Below are 17805 nucleotides of genomic sequence, written 5' to 3'. Positions count from 1 at the left end.
GAGTCCAAAGGGCGAAGACTGGGGAAACAAAGGGAAACTGGAAGGCAGACAGAACGGGACTGTATACAAGTATTTTACATTTGCTGTAACATGCTTCTAACTTCTTTCTCCCTACAAGAAAAACAACATTCCTCTTACACATTTGACAAGTTGAAACTTATGCATGTTACTGTTACTGTATAAGTGTAGTTTATAGACTGTAAAATAAATTGGACGACACGACGCCGCCTCCTTCCACTGTAATGAATTGAAGCCAAAAATGGCCGACCATGGTCGCCGCCATGTTACGTAAAAACATCAGTTTGGTGCCAGGGCATGCGCAGAAGGAATCGTCCATGGAGCCTGAGGCAGAGCCGCGGTATCAAACTTCTGCCCAAATGCTTGTGCGCCCAATTCAACCACGCCCCTCGAACGTCGTCTGTTAAAATAAGGTAAGTTAATACAAATACAACTAATGACTTAAATCTAAATTGCACCGATAAATGCCGATATGCACTAAAAATACGTGGCCATAACTATTCTGAATCGCACAGCCGATATTATTCACAGCTATTTCATGTACTACGGCTTTTGATCAGTAAGTCCTTATCGATGTAAAATCACTGTTAGTTTGAGTCGTTTATAACATGCATTTGAAAAAGCAACACTCGTCAAACATAATCAGCATACTTATTCTTTATTATCATGAAAATACATGAAAAGGTTAAAAGAACAGCAATATAATATATCCTTAAGCCATTTCCTGAGCTGCGTGATAGACGTTACCTCCATCGTCCAATCCCACAATTCTATGCGTATGCGCGCATGGGGAATGTGATTGGTCGAGCCTGGTCGAGTTCGAAAAAATAAAATGGCGGCCAAGAAAGCGACTGGAGCACAAATTTAGCGTAAATATAAATATATATTTTCACTTTTTACACAATTTAATTGCATTTCTAGTGATTTCCAGTATTTTAGTTTTCAAATATGTGATTAGTTATCACAAAGGCGCTCTGTTTATATTTCAAACACGCTGCCTATGAAGTGTCTTCAAAAGTGTTTCTCTGAGCTGCCTTCATGCCTCTGAAGTCATTTCCTCATGATGCAGCGAGGCAACATATCAGCTGCCTAAGTTTTCAGACGCAGACGAAGTGGGGGGGTCTGTCTATATAAACATCCCTCGTTCACTTGACAACGGTGTTTAGGGAAGTTCCAAAGTGCGTGTCTAAACTGGAGTGAAACGCAGCCCCGGTTGTTACAGAGGGGAAGAGAGTCAAACTTTACTGAGGCAATCACATTGAAGGTGAGTCTGATTTTAACACAAAGTCTTTCTCATACAATCAGTAAAATGCACATGCTATTGATAATGAAGAAAACTATTGTTTTAATGAAATGTTGAGCAGATGGATTTTCATAAAGACTTGAGAGAGACTTAAAATCTGATGCAGGTGATAAGGTTTAGATCCATTGCCATGAATTTATGTCTAGTTAAAATGTACTTTTCTGAAGGCTTGTTTGTTTATCTTTTAGAGTTTGATAGTAATTGTTATACAAAAGTTAGGTCCGTTGAACAAATAGAGGTTTCATTTTTAGTATGCATGCCTTACTTGACAAACCTTTCACTTTCACTTCATGTTCCAAGAGATTTTTTTTGTTTCGGGATAAAATAGACCAAAACTTCCCTCTTTTCTTTATTTTCTTTGGACAAAAAATACTCTCATAATTTTGACTGAAGTGCAAGTTATTCAATATTGTTCACAAAACTGCTGTAAAAAACAGGTTTCATGCTTTCATGCAAAAATTCATGCTGTTGATTTATATGTTAACACTTTCAGAAAAATGGTCCCCATTTTGTCACTGTGGCATAATCCTTTATGTGCCATTTAGGTTCTAATATGTACCATTATAGGTACAGATGTGTATACACAGGGGCGTCATGCACCAATTTTTTTAAGGGGGCACAGTGTCAACAGCTCACAGACATTTGTGCATACACAGACATCAAACGAAATATTATAGAGCTTTCAGTCTTTTCCATGGCACTTACATTTCTAACAATCTGAAAACCCCTGCTTTCATGCAAACTAACTACTAACTACTAACTTTCATATCAAATACTATTCAATCGGAATAATGACACATTTGCATCATATTTACATCTGAAACGGCATGTTTTATTTATTTAAGTCTTAATGGCTTGTTTAATTGTGTCATTATGCATTTTGCACAACAACTGCATCATATAAAATTAATGTAATTTTAAATCCATAAAGAATATAAACAACGAAAATGACATAAGCTATAGCCACGTGATTGATTTTAATGTTCAATAATGATTTTAAAAAATATGTTTAGATAAAATTATTAGAGGAACGGATTTTTTCATTAAATTTTACCTTGTATGTGAGCATGTGAGATTCCGCGCCCGCGTGAACTCTGGCGAACTTTGGCGTTGTGCCAAGAAGATGAATCTCTACTAGGGATGTTAACAATTAATCGATCTTCGATTAATTGTCGATAAGAATTAAATCGATAAAACTTAACGATTGTCGAAAAAGCAAGCACGTGTGTCCGGCGCCTGCGCAAAGCACATACACAGCTGGTGAAAAAACTAACCAAGCGCGAAGAAGTTAAACTAGCCATGATCACAATGATGCTCGATGCCAAACACACACTTGGGCTTTTTGTCCTCATTCGAGACGAGGCTGGCTGCTAACGTAACAAAATTGCATCCGCAGAGGATCTGAGAGGGTCCAATGCCGAAAATCTAATCACAGTTAGGATACTGAAAGCAAAGACCCTCTTCAGGGAAGCCTGCAAGATTAGCATAGCAGCGCTGCTAACGCTGCTTTACACAGGGAAGGCGTCCAGAAGCCGTTTTTAATAAACAGATCAAAATGAAAAACTTAAATTCTGGCAAGAAACTGTTAAATGTAAACTGTAACTGACTGTCGGTACACTCTGAACTCCCGCAACATATATCATTGATCATCATCATGACTGGCTGAGGCGCTACACGCTAAACACTGTTGCGGGTTTTCTAATGGAAGGTTGAAGTCTTCATAACATAAGCATCTTTGCTGAAAGTACGCTGCAGGTCTAAAGCTGAGGTGACGATGGGAAAAGTGCCCTTTCGTGTTCTTCTTGGATATAATTACAACAAGCGGTGTATCGACGACTCAGAAAGCGAGGTGAACAACTAGAAAAATAACACTTGATGATAATGAAACTTATTTTGTCATGGATGCATGCGACTGTGCGGAGTGCCTGTTATGAGGCGGAGTTTACTGTGTCTATTAAGTTAGTCATTATATTTCGTTACGAGATTAAATTGATGATTTTTATCAAAACACCAACTACATTGACTCATTTTACAATCCCACTAGCATATTATTTAGACAAAATACAATCTTTTAATTCGCGTGAGGAAGCTGGCGTTTTTATGCACACTTTTATGTCATTGGCTATATGCCACTGCTGTAATGGCTTATTGCACTGTTACTGTTAACGATTATTCGATTGATTGATCGTTAATTTAAATGATCATCGAATATGGGAAAATGCATAATTTGACATCCCTAATCTCTACTAATATAACGTTGAGACGGTCACATTTAAAACCATACATTTTCTACACGGAGGAGGTTAACTGCACATTACTGTATTGGCGTTTGGAAATGTTGTGAGCGTTTCTAACACGTTTTAATTCCTCAGATAGCCAAATGCAGCAGCAAGCCAGCAACAGCAGAGAGCTTGTGAGCGCGCCCAGACGCTGATGACGTCTGCGACTGCGCTGACTGCAGCGCCAGCTGCCGCCAGACTAAAAGTAATGTAACATGATCAAAACACTATCAAAACGGCGAAAATCTCCGAAAAGTGACAAGGATGCAGCACAGAATGTATAATATTGTGCCTATTAATCAGATTAAAAGTCAAATAACAGATTAATGGACGCTTATTTGATTTTGAGGTTGGATGCAAAATCCATTGGCTCAAAAAAACCAAGGGGGCACGTGCCCCCTCAGTTTGAATGGGCATGACGCCTCTGGTATACGTTTGGCACAATTTGACTAATATGCACTTTTTAGGTACAAATGTGTACTTTTTTGAAAGGGTACTGCCCCAGTCACAGCTAGAGACCATTTTTTGGCTATTTTTCTGACAGTGCACACGCGCTATTCGCCTTACACGTATCTTCGGGCGAAAAATTAGCATGAAACGAAGTTAAATCCCGCGAGTAATCTAGAGAGAGTAACCGTGGGTTCACAACAGCCGCGTTTGAGGCGTCAAATTCGCGTCTACCACATCTAGTTTGCTTGAACATTTTGAGTTTACGTTACTCGCTTTATTCATGGGTGAAAGATTAGTTTTTAGTTATTGAGAAATTCGCATCATGGGAAGGGCTTCTGTGACTCCGCTCGCTTTCTGTAATCACTTCACTACTTGAGCAAGCTCTTGATTGGTTAACGCTGCGCGGTTTTCTGCCAAAGTAAAAAATTTTCAACTTGCGTTTTTCCCACGACAACGTTCAATTCTCGCGAACTAGGTGCACGAATGAGGCGGAATCTCGTGTACCGCGCCGCGCTAAAGGCCTCATTCGCCCCGCGAGACCTCCAGACACGTGTCAACGCGTCTTTACATTGACTTAACATTAATATCACTCACGCTTTAAGCATCTATCGCGGCTGGTCTGAATGCAGCACAACATGATGCCCGCATTTGGTGTGTACGTAGCATTGGAATGGTAGAAAAGTGGTTAATCTTATGTTTTAATCCAATAAACAGAAACAAACACCATTCATTGTCATCTTCAGAAAGGTTTAACATTATCACTTGCATGTGTTCATTGTTACAGGATGACTGTGAGGATGCCCATCAATGCAAATCCAAAAAGCAAATGGCCCACATTGGATCACATCCTGGGTAAACTCAGTCCAGCGGGTTCAATACCTCAGGACGTCAAACGTACAATGTTGTACCTCTTAACAGCACTAGCGGTGAGTCAGACTCTGATACAGACATGACAGCTGACAGTACAGTGTGGCCCTAACACGTTTTCAGACACCTAAGCCACATTACAATTGTGAAATTCATGGCAACACACGTTGGTGGTTTATAAACTTGTTCTAAAATGTATTAGATTTTGCAGATTATAGTGGGAATCCTCAACATCGTAACAGGGATTTTGTTTGCAAACTGGGGGATACATGATTACATAATGAAGTTTTATGGTCCCTATTGGCTTGGTGCTGTGGTAAGAATTTTGCCTTTTCTGCTTATTCTTATTAAAAAAAAAAAGTATGTTATGAACGTAAATGATAGATGATATTTGGTTGTTTTGTTTAAATTCAAACATTTGTTTGCTTTGAATTTCAGTTCCTCATATCTGGAATTATGACTCTTCTTGTATGCTTCTATTTGAGTAAAGTTTTGGTAAATGTTTTTCTAACATGTCTTAAATTCATTGCATTCACACTTCTGATCTGGTAAGTTTGTAGACTTGCTGTTTTTGTATTACAGGAAATCTTAGCTTTGATCCTAAACCAAGCCAGTGCTTTTCTGGCTTTGATGGGTGTTGCATTGTACTCATGGGATTTGGCGAGGGCGAGCTATTATTCAGCCAATGATTATTCAGCAACACTCATTCAAGAACAGATGAAGGGAGCTGATGCCTTTCTGTACTTTGAGGATTTAAATGTGGTAATGATTATTGTATTTAAATGGGTTAGTTCAGGGGTGGGCAACTCCTGGTCCTGAGGGCCGGTGTCCCTGCAGAGTTTGGCTCCAGCCCTAATCAAACACAGCTGAAACATCTAATTGAAGTCTTCAGGACTGTTTGGAAATGACATTCAGGTGTGTTCGATTGAGGTTGAAGCTAGACTCTGCAGGACTGTGGCCCTCGATGCCCACCCCTGGGTTAGTTAGTCCTTCTCAACTGGTGGGCTGCAAATTTGTCACTAGGAACATCAGAGACCATCATTTGTTTTGTGCATCAATTGGCTATATAGTGTTTCTTTTTTAACTTGTTTATTGTGCATAATGAAAAATGTTGGACCATGTCAGGTCTCCACTTGCTATCCAGTGTAACATCTAGATCCTGTAGCAAAACCAGTTGAGAACCTTATTTGCTTTACAAATCTGAATTTATTCAAAGACTCACTGATATTTTCCATATTTAGATGTCTCGAAAGAAGCTAGATGCCATGATGATAGCTTTGGCTGTTCTTCAGCTCTGCATAAATGTCTATTTTATTGTCATGTCAGTGAGAGCATTTGTCAAGAAGAATGTGAGTAGAAAGATATGAGATCAAAACACAAAACCTGTAACATCACAATGTCTGAAATCTTGTCTGTGGTTTTTCAGTCTGCAGAAGACCCTCAACTTCACAAACTGCTCCGAGAAGACACCACCGGCAATCCTGCATGAGTGACACAAGCATAAAAAAAATCATTTTATTAAATCAGATACCACTTAGAAGTCACTTTAAATTGCAAACTGTGGAGTTTTTCGTTTTGTATTTTGTGCATTTTTTGTATATTTCACGTTTGGATTAGTTGTGATTCTGAGCACCGTGCATAACAATAAACACACTTGTTTTCTGGGCTATTGTGGCAGAGCCACTATTTATTCTCATTAAAGCGCACGTTATCGTCTTCCCTCACATGTTTGCTCGTATAAAAAGAGCATCACAAAAAGTCTGTTTGGAATACAGATAGTTTGTTTTGTTCTGTGTCCTTATCTAATGAACAATACTGAGGATCTTACATTAGAATATAAAAGTAAACAACGTCAGTAATGTGAGGAGGTTCTGGTTGGAAAACCAGGTGCTGCGGAGCACAACTACTTACCCTCTAAAAAAATTGTGCTAAATAGCACTAAAAGCTTATAATCATATGGGAACCATTTTTAGTACTATATAGCAGTGGTTCCCAAACTTTTTCAGCGTGCGGCCCCCCTTGTGTACCGTGCATTCCTTCGCGGCCCCCCAAAGAAAATTTGTGACAAAAAACTGTTCTAAAACTCAACATTTTAATTAAAAAAACATTAAATTATACAAAAAAGTAGTACTTTTGGTTAGTAGCCTTGTTTTTTTAGGTTTAATTACACAGAATTCATAATAAATTACTGTATTTCATAAAATGTCATAAAACTGGGGCCCCCCTGGCACCATCTCGCGGCCCCTAGTTTGAAAACCACTGCTATATGCACCAGTAAAGCACCTTTGAAGAACCATCCAGGGGTGATACAGCACCACTATCGCACCAGATATGGTTCTATATAGCCTAATATGGTTCTACACAGGTACTACATAGGTGCTGTATAGACCTTTTGCGAGTCGACATCACAGTTACGTCATGCGCGCAATGTGATGGCAGAAGAACAGTGGAAATGAATGAGACACGAGTGAATTGAACAATATAACTCACTAGAAAATGTCTTGTTGTGCTGTTGACTGTCAGAACAGGAATGCCAAAATAGATGACCTTCATTTTTATAGTATACCGTCCTCGAAGACACCATTTGAAGATAAACGTAGCTGTTTATGATTGCAATAAGCCCTCAACCGGACAGACTGGAGTGATGAAATCATCTGAAAATCTTTTAATAATTTGAATAGAAAATAATTAGAGAAGATATCCGGTGTTCTGTCGAAGTCTGTTCCCTCTATGTCTCTTATAGCGTTTTTATCACGTTACGTTTATAATTTATTTAGAAAGATTAAAGATTTGAATGAGTTCATAATATCAATAATATTATCATTTATTAAAGTTTTCATATTTTTTCGTTTTCTATTACTTCTTTTTATCTTCTATCTTAGCCTATGTCTTCTTCCTGTTTGTTCTAAATTATGGTGTTTACTAATAAATATATAAACATAGCACACACACACACACAATGTAAAGTGTTAATAATATATAAACAGGCCTACACAAATTAATTTGTATGTAAACATGATTATTATATTATACAGAATACATGATAGTATTGCTCTTATAAGTACTTCAGCGATTCATACTGTAAAAATAATTGATTTACCAATAAAAAACAATATATATACATTACATACATGCACAGATTGCACACATATCAGTAGCCAAGCCATTTAAACTTTTAATTTATTTAAAAAATAAACGTAACTTGGTGAAAACGTTATAAGAAACATTACACTTAAGAGACATAGGGGAAACAGACTTCTACAGAACACCGGATCCATAAAAATCACAGTTTAACGCTTAAACACTTTACACCCCTATTGCGGAGCTGTCACTTTCTGCCACTAGTTGGGCTCCGCCCACAAAAAACATCATCTCTGTTTGCAAACACGCAAAAGGTCTATAGCACTTGAAATGGTTCCTCTATGATTATGAGCCAGTGAACCACTTTTAGTGCTTTTTAGCACCATTTGTTTTTAGAGTGCACAAGTGACATCTCTTGCATTTCTCAGGCCTCTTTTACTTTTTCATGACGGTAATGCTTCTTCATGTTAGCACAGTTGGTGAAATGGTGTGTTTTATATTCTGTTAATGAAAATCTTCTTTGTGAATGCATTGAATACATAAATATTAGCTTGTTGTGTTCTCATATGCATGCCTCTCTGATATTGATCTTCCGAAACTGTATAATCACACCTACAGTAGATGTACTTTAATTTGTTAAACACTTTTACAAGGTGATTGGACATAAACGTGTCTCACTCCATTTTAATCCCCATTAAATTAAAGCAGTCTGATTAAACATGCTGCTTTGATTTTCTTATCATTGTGACGTCACACTGATAAAGCTCCGCCCACGGCCACTGACTGACAGTCCTGGATTACCATAGTTTCCGCCTTTAGCGAGTTGTACGCAGTCTGCCATATCTCAATAGTGACTCAGACTGTATTCACAGGTATCAGATGTATTTTAACTCAAAGCGTTCAATGTTTTGGTTAGGGAGTGGGGAGCTGTAGCTCATTTGCATTTTAAGCACACACAAGACTTATTTTACATCTGGTTATAGTGGACATAAAAAAACTAACCAACCCTTGGTGAGACTATTTCCAGTGCTCTTATGTATTGCTGTTCTTGCGTTGCTATAATTGCTTCTATTGTTAACCTCATTTGTAAATGGCTTTGGACAAAAGCGTTTGCTAAATGACTAAATGTTTTGTAAATGTAAAGCTACTCACACGGAAAGGCATTTTTGCTCCCACCCAAATAGGGGCATTTTGGATATGCTATAACAAATGATCTGTGGGGTATTTTGAGCTGAAACTTCACAGACACATTCTGGGCACACCTAAGACTTATATTACATCTTGTAAAAGTGGACATAATAGGTGCTCTTTAAGCACCTTGTTTTTTAAGAGGGTAAGAGTGCACACCACAACTATAACAGGAATGTTATTGGGATCACCTTTTCCAGCTGATAATAAAACATACTGCCAAATTGTTGGTGCTGATCAGACTATGTTTTTATCTTCTCACACAATGTCTAGGATACGTGGACATCACATTTTTTATTGTTTGCCCCATAATACTTAATTCTGTTTATCTGGATCCTGTTACACTGCTTCATGTTCAAAGAAAAATATTTGGTTATTATATTTATTGGTTCTTCCTAACCCCAAATAGCTGGTAGAAATAAAAAAAGACAAACCAAAGCTTGGGTCTTAGTGGGTTAAATTGATAATGACTCAGAAGTATGAATTAAACTTGTCTTTAAAAGACAACAACTTCCTCAAAAGCATAACAGCTCGTATTTCTCCCAGCTCGTCTCGTCTTTGAAGAACTTCATGTATCCAAAAGTGTCTGGTTTTCTTTTTGTTTCTGTGTGTAATGTAAAGCAACAGCAGGCAGTCTACATTTATCTTCATGACTGTAACACTGCAGTGCACAAGGCTTATAATTAACATAATTAGGACATAGCATTAGCCTTGTGCCATTCAGCTCACAGACCTGCTACTTGCACACACACCTTGCATGCCAACACAAATACTTAATGCACTTAATCAACTAGGTACAATGAGCATCTGTACTTTAAAGATATACGTATTTGGGTTTATGGTTAGAAGAATAGCTGGATTTTTATGTACATATTGAAAATCTCTTGAAAAAGCTTAAAGGGGACATTCCACAAGACGTTTTTAAGATATTAAAATCTTAAATCTTTGATGTCCCCAGCAGGGCTTTGAACCAGAATTTTTTCTCAATTGGTTCGTTCCGAACAGAAACAGTATTTTAACGTTTCCGGTTTTCGGTTCAACCCTAAAGTTGACGTTCCTGAACCGGTTAGAACAAAAAAATAAAGTTCCCGAACCGGTTAATAACGTTCCATGTCAGCTGTGGGACATATAAATAAGTAGGCTGATCATTAGCACATTTAACTTAAATTATTAGTCTGCATAATTTTCCTTAAGTCTCTATCTTGTCATCAAACGGCTACATTATGAAAGCGGCATAACTGTAATTCTGAAATGCCTACATTTGTTGAGTGCACTTAAACACGTGCGCACACACACAGACGGAGGACGAATTCCAAACGGCGCTTTGGAAAGAAGGTGCAGCATCCACATAAAGTTAAAATTACGTTGTTTTTCAGTGCTTTATTCGTCAAATGTATTTTTATGGACTGTAGTATGAGACACAGTAGCGCAACTCTCTCTCAAGTTTATATATCAAGAGTTCGGATCTTTGAAGGGCATAGGGATAATCACGTTTGATTGGAGATGGACCGGACATATTCAACCACATATGTGTCTGCACGTACAGAAAATTGTTTACTTTATCCCCTTTTTGTCATTAAATTGTTTAAAATCACTTTCACCCTATTTGAATGTGCATATTAATCTGCGAATTGCATGCGAGCCAAACTGTGGGGGTTGTGATCTGTACGGATCCACTGCAATCCATTACACCACTAATAAAACAAACATCTTGAGATACTTGGTAGCCTACAATATTTACCTAGACTTGGGCTTGAGTAGGCTACTTGCTGGTGGCAAGCTTCTCATTTCTCCGATGAGTCAACGACAACCTGAAGTGAACTTCGAGTCATATTAAACAGAAATCTTTTCAAAGAACGGAAAAAATAACATTATTAACCGGTTACCATTATTTTCATTAAACGGTTCTGTTCCGGAACATATATTTTTGGAAAGTTTCTGTTTTCGTTTCTGTTCCTTGCAAAACATCAAAAGTTTCTGGTTTTCATTTTCGTTCCGTGAACCGGTTCAAAGCCTTGGTCCCCAGAGTACATATGTGAAGTTTTAGCTCAAAATACCATATAGGTAATTTATTGTGGCATATTAAATTCGGCACTTTATGGGGCTGAGCAAAAATGCACCGTTTTTGTCTGTATCCCTTTAAATCCAAAGAGCTGCTCAGGTGGGCGGAGTCTCAAGTGCTCGCGTTGTAGACAAGACAGAGCATCAAGAGGGAGATTCTCTCACGTAAGAAGTTAGTAAGCGATGTTCTGCATTATATATTTGAACAAGTTTAAAAAGTCAATCATCTGTTTTATGCATACTAAATACATGTTTATCAGCAGACGGGAATAAAAATAAAGACTTTTAGGTCTCATGCTGCCAGTGTTTTAAACAGGCACAATGATTTTCAGCATGTTACAAATAAAATACACTTCCACAAACACTCAGAAGTTTACTTTTTGACCAAACCACACGAGCACATTTAAATGATCTCTAATAAAACCACACATTTAATGCTTAAACTTTAGAGAAACAGATCAAATGACATGTTTAAGTTTATTGTGTATGATTGAACACATTCACGTTTCTGTCAGTCTCTCACTCTCTGTCTTGTAACTCTTCGTGTTCATTTGAAACTTGAGAGAAACATTAAACAACATATTTATGCTCTTTGTGTATGATAGTGAATACGCGTTGTTCTCTCACTCAGTCTCGTGCAGTGCATTAATCCTCGTGTTCATTCATGTAAACTTCAGAGAAACATATTAAACAACATACTTGTATTGATGAAAGTGAACCGTCGCGTTGCTCTCTCTCGTTCGTTCGCTCACTCGCTCTCTCTCACTCACTCGCTCTCTCTCTCTTGCACTAAGGTAATTAATCCTCATCTACAACCTTTAGAAAGACCATTAAAGCTATAAGTTATAAGATTGTAGGCTACTGTTTGTGTTTGAGGGAATACAAACGCGTCGTGCTGTCAGTCATTCTTTCTCTCTGTCTCTCAAACTCGTGAGGCCGCGTCATGGTTGGATAGCGCAGATGAACGGGCGGTATTATTATGATAAGATCCCCTAACTACGTCATGGGGGGAGCGAAATCTGAATGACCTATATTCACATGCTTGCAAAGAGAGCCTTACCAAAACAAAGTTACAGGGTTGCTATTTTTCATGTTTTCTGGGTTGTAGAAGCACTGGGGACCCGATTATAGCACTTAAACATGGAAAAAGTGTGATTTTCATGGAAAAGACCAAAATTGTGTTTCTCGTTTCGTTGAAAGAAATGCTATTCCTTTGAAGCAAGAAAAAGAATTATACAAAGTTGCCTCTCAATTTTAGATAATGGTGATGAATTATATGCATGCAAGTTCAACCTCATTAAAAAGCTGGATTGTTTATATCATGCTGCCCTGTATTTAAAGCTTATTAACATTTACATATAAGCTATACCCGACTAGTCAGTAGGCACTAGACTAGTCAGTTGTTTTAGTCATGTCAGTGCATTTCTGATATACTTACTTAAAGTTTGACTCTGTGGACCCTGTACCGGGTCCAGAATTATCTTATTTTGACTTAATATAAAATATTCCTTTCATTTTTAATGGTCTGTCATGGACCCAGTACCACATATGAGATACTGTTTGAAAGCTTAGACTCTCTACTTTCTGCAGATATGCATCACTTTGAGATATGTTTTACTGTAAGAAAGTTAGTTACACTTAATTTACACTATCACCCCCCCCCCATATTTTTGAATATCATTTAATATTCACATATTTCATATTTTTCAAGTATGACAAACATGGGCAAGTCTTATATCAAATGAAACCTCTCATTCTCAGGAATAAAACTGCAGCGTTATTTTTGTCCTATTGTTATCACATATCCTACAATCGTCGAATGAATAATGAGGTAAAAAATCGTCTTTTGTAAACATATGGGAAACTTGAGTGTGGACTGCCTCAGATAGCACATATAGCCACAAATGATACATCATCTTTTCTCTTAGGTCCTACTCTAAAAAATGAGTCCATTCAAAGCATTTTCTTTGGTTGTGTGCATGAATAATCCCTTGCTATTTATTATATGTGCAAAACAAAAAATTAATATTTATATGAAAAACGTATTTTCACACACTTCAGTAAAATGAGAATAACTTTTGAATGCGACATGCTAAAGAGTTCATTCTTTTTTTGGGTGTTTACTGTCTGCTGCTGGCAACAACCAGAACTGTCTGCAGTCTGCTAGAGCACCCAGAACCAGAGTTATACACTATCAAAGACAGTATTTATGACATAAAAAAATAAAATTTGGTGTTTTATCATATGAAAAACCACATAAATAACAATATTTGTCACAAACAGCAGCTTTTTATGTAACTTCTAAGGATTTTCTTTAAAATGATATAAAGCAATTGAATTTATTCCACTGTATGTGGTTATGGGAGCACTTCAAATGTTTTTAGGCAGAAATATATATACAAAGTATACAAAAAGCGTATTATTCCTCCCATCAGTTGAAGTAAAATAACTTTTGCATTTATTATGATAGAGAAAAAATTCCTTTTTCCTCTGTAAGCTGGCAATTTCTGGAATCAAACAAAACTGTCTGCAGGTTTCGTTCCCACTCAGGGCCAGAGTTATACACTTTTAAATACAGACTTTAGAAAAAAAACACCAAAAAGCGCCTATTTATTTTTGGGTTTATTAGAGGACTGACAACACATACAACCATGTTGAGCACTTTTAACAGTGTTTTATGTCATTTCAAAGGGTTTCCTGTAAAATGATACCAAACTTTTGTATGTGCACCTCTGCATGTGGGTATGGGAAGCGTTTGAAATTGGGTAGGCCAAATCCAGGCGAAAATCCCCAAAATAGTTTTGTTACTCATATTTTTCTCAAACATTATTGCTTTGCAAATGTGTATTTTAATGAAAAAGTTAAGTTTACATAAATTTCACATAACGGTTACCTCCTGTATGATTTTGATTCTACTAACTCTGTGCATGCTGTGTGACATGCTCCTGTTGAGCTGAAGCAGAGCCACATCCCCACTAAAGGGAAAACATGCTGTGCACAGTACATATCACAACACAGCAGCTCTTCAAATCATGCGGGCCTGCTAAAACAAGCTAATATATTCAGATATATTCAGCAGTTTGGAAAAGTTTAACAACAAAACCAGCATCATCTCTCAAGCCGACTACGAGAAAACCACAAGCGCTTGAATTAGAGAGACATTACAATAAGTAGCTATTGATGCTCTGAAAATTAAAATGACTTGAGATTCAGTTGGTGGTCTTAAATGTATGACCCATTTAACTCTTATTACAATAAATGCATCAAGTATTTAGTTCATTAATGCATTCATTCATTACGCTATTGTAAAATATTCATAAACACATGGCTCTTATGATTGAAACAATTAAATAATGTATGCTGAAAAGAAGTACAAACTGAAAATTATAATAATTGTGCATTCAAATCAAATTCAAATGAAGCAAAAACCTTTTTTTATTTGGTATCACTTTACAGTAAGGTTGTATTTGTTAACATTATTAAATGCATTAGCTATAACCTGAACCTGAGCAATACCGTTTATATAGTAAGTTGATGTACATTAACTAATGTTAACAGATACAACTTTTGATTTTAAAAATGTATTAGTAAATGTTGAAATTAACATGAACTAAGATTAATTAATGCTTATAAGTTTGTTCATTATTAGTTCATGTTAGCTAATGCATTAAGTAATATTAACAAATACAACCTAATTAAATAATTAAATAATAAGAACAAGAAAAATTGATTTATAGTTGTTATGATATGAAGTGCTTCCAAACACATCTTGAAAAGCACTAAAAGGTCTCATGGAACGCCCTTGGAAAGAGCTGAGTGTATATTGATTTTATGTTGGACAAATGTGGGGGATGTACTGTATTAACACTCACACATACAGTTTATATAACTCTCTTGGCTGTATTTATTTCTATCTATTGCTTAAACTTGAATAGCTTTCAAGGTTTCTAAGTGCTGTGTATATTCAAGGTGAAATTGTTTGTTTTTTGTAGTTTTGTACTTCTTCTGACCTTTATATGAAAAAATCTAACCTGATATGAATCATCAAAACACTGCTTTTCTTAAACTTTACCTCATATAAAAACAAGTTGTGCATACTCACATTGTTTACATTAGAAGTATTTAATGTAAGTCCCCCTGTAGTTGATAAATGTATAACTTAAAACTCATCTTTGAGCATCAAAACAGCATACGTAAAAGTTGTTCATGTGTCATATTAGGGGTGGGCGATAAACCGGTAGACATGATTAACCGGTAGAAATTTGTCAACCGGTAGAGATTTTGGACTATCGTCTCTATCGGGGTTACGCGCCCACGTCACGCTCTTGTGCACGTGGTCACGAGAACATAACGTTTGTACACGTATTCAAGCACCGCAGTTTTAAAACAAGTTATTTTAAGCCATTGAAACAAACAACAGATCTATATGGGTGCGCTCTCTCTCTGTGTGAGGAGCGCGCATTCGCAAGACGCGCAACTGCTGCTCTATTTCTGTCTGTCAGGAGCGTGCAAGTCGCGCAACCGCTGCTCATTAAGCTCGTGAGCATTTTTCCTGCTTTATTAGCCTTACATACACATATGCGTCATTCCCGTCTTTGCAAGTATCCTCATAAACACGACTATTTAGGGCTTAAGAGAAAGTGAACAGCTAAAAGAGAAAACGCATGTGTAACATGCAGTAGGGTCCGGACTTTGCTCTTAAAGGGGAAGTTACCTAATTTTGCTCCTGTCTTTCACTCATGTTTATGGAAATCTCTCACTGCTCTTAACTAAATCACTTTTTAACCTTAAATAATATATATATATTAAACAGCCGATTGACCAGAAAGAAGCGCAACATTCACGTTAAAGGGGACATTCCAGAAGACGTTTTTAAGATATTAAATAAATATTTGATGTCCCTTGAGTACATATGTGAAGTTTTAGCTCAAAATACCATATAGGTAATTTATTGTGGCATGTTAAAATAGGCACTTTATGGGGCTGAGCAAAAATGCACCGTTTTTGTGTGTATCCCTTTAAATCCAAACGAGCTGCTCAGGTGGGCATGACAGAGCATCGAGGAAGATTCTCTCACGAAAGAAGTTAGTAAGAGATGTTCAGCATTATATATTTGAACAAGTTTAAAAAGTCAATCATCTGTTTTATGCATGCTAAATACATGTTTATCAGCAGACTGGGAACATTGTGGAATAAAAATAAAGACTTTTAGGGCTCATGCTGCCCTTGTTTTAAACAGGCACAATGATTTTCAGCATGTTACAATAAATTACACGTCCACAAACACTCAGAAGTTTACTTTTTGACCAAACCACAAGAGCACATTTAAATGATCTGTAATAAAACAACACGTTTAATGCTTAAACTTTAGAGAAACAGATCAAATGACATGTTTAAGTTTATTGTGTACACATATTGAACACATTCGCATTTCTGTCAGTCTCTCATCTATTTTGTAACTCCTCATTCATTTGAAACTTTAGAGAAACATTAAACAATATATTTACTTATTGTGTATGATAGTGAATATGCGTTGTTCACTCACTCTGTCTCGTGCAGTGCATTAACCCTCGTGTTCATTCATATAAACATCAGAGAAACATATTAAACAACATAACTTACTTGAAAGCGACCCGTCGCGTTGCTCTCTCTCTCTCGTTCGTTCGCTCACTCGCTCTCTCTCTTGCACTAAGGTAACGTTAATCCTTTAGAACGTTAATTCAGTCTTTAGAAAGATTATAAAAACTACAAGTTATAAGATTGTAGGCTCCTGTTTGTGTTTGATGGAATACAAACGCGTCGTGCTGTCAGTCATTCTTTCTCTCTGTCTATCGCACTCGTGGTAGCATCATGGTTGGATAGCGCAGTTGAAGGGGCGGTATCATTATAATAAGATCCCTTAGCTACGTCATGCGGGGAGCGAAATCCGCATGACCTATTTATTCACATGCTTGCAGAGAGAGCCTTACCAAAACAAAGTTACAGGGTTGCTATTTTTCATGTTTTCTGGGTTGGTAGAAGCACTGGGGACCTGATTATAGCACTTTAACATGGAAAAAGTCTGATTTTCATGGAATGTCCCCTTTAATATGTCGCCATGGAAACTCAAACATACGGACTACCGGCACCATCCGGGAACTTGACTGTAATTTTCGTCACCTCCTCTTTTTGGGGGAATAAAAACAGACCCTCCATTGACTTCCATTCAAAACAGCGGAACAAAGCAACGCGTCCACACAGCCGGCAGGCGTAAACAACTTATGAAAACACTCAGATTAAACATGTCAAGTATTTATCTGTCCACCCTGCCTGCCATAGAGCCCGAAAGATGCATTAACACATTTAATTTGGTCAATGTGGAAGCATGTCCCTTTCATTCTCACAGAGTCAAATTTGTGTAACAACGCCATCCAGTGATTGCTGGAAATATCGCTAAGCCAGTTAGTTGTATGACTCGACGGAAAAGTGCACTCATTACTCTAAATATAAAGACATAATAAATGAATACAAAGTAACTTTCAAATACGAAGTAAAATCATTCACTTGCTTCCCTGTTGA

General features: G+C 37.1%; 1 protein-coding gene across 2 annotated transcripts; it reads left to right on the top strand.

Moving 5' to 3' along the window:
• The first annotated feature begins 1125 nt into the window (after positions 1–1125).
• Positions 1126–6584, top strand: LOC129450648 (uncharacterized). 2 transcript variants are annotated; one of them, XM_055213588.2, is made up of 8 exons: positions 1126–1282; positions 3694–3805; positions 4835–4976; positions 5120–5233; positions 5356–5412; positions 5500–5679; positions 6159–6266; positions 6344–6584. In XM_055213588.2, the coding sequence occupies exons 3-8, from the start codon at positions 4836–4838 to the stop codon at positions 6404–6406; spliced, it is 663 nt and encodes a 220-aa protein (XP_055069563.2). In that variant the 5' UTR covers positions 1126–1282; positions 3694–3805; position 4835; the 3' UTR covers positions 6407–6584. The 2 variants fall into 2 exon arrangements, with proteins under 2 accessions (XP_055069563.2, XP_055069555.2); XM_055213580.2 differs by lacking the exon at positions 3694–3805 and having other exon boundaries at positions 1128–1282.
• The last annotated feature ends 11221 nt before the right edge of the window (positions 6585–17805 follow it).

The sequence above is a fragment of the Misgurnus anguillicaudatus genome, chromosome 21 (assembly GCF_027580225.2).
Source record: "Misgurnus anguillicaudatus chromosome 21, ASM2758022v2, whole genome shotgun sequence".
Lineage (NCBI taxonomy): Eukaryota > Metazoa > Chordata > Actinopteri > Cypriniformes > Cobitidae > Misgurnus > Misgurnus anguillicaudatus.
The sequence above is the reverse complement of the archived record's forward strand: the minus strand, read 5'-3'. Positions and strand labels throughout refer to the sequence as shown.

Coding starts and splice junctions, on each gene's coding strand:
- LOC129450648 (XM_055213588.2), top strand. CDS start 4,836: ATGACTGTGAGGATGCCCATCAATGCAAATCCAAAAAGCAAATGGCCC. Junction 5,234..5,355: donor CCTATTGGCTTGGTGCTGTG/GTAAGAATTTTG, acceptor TTTGAATTTCAG/TTCCTCATATCTGGAATTAT. Junction 5,413..5,499: donor TCTATTTGAGTAAAGTTTTG/GTAAATGTTTTT, acceptor TTTGTATTACAG/GAAATCTTAGCTTTGATCCT.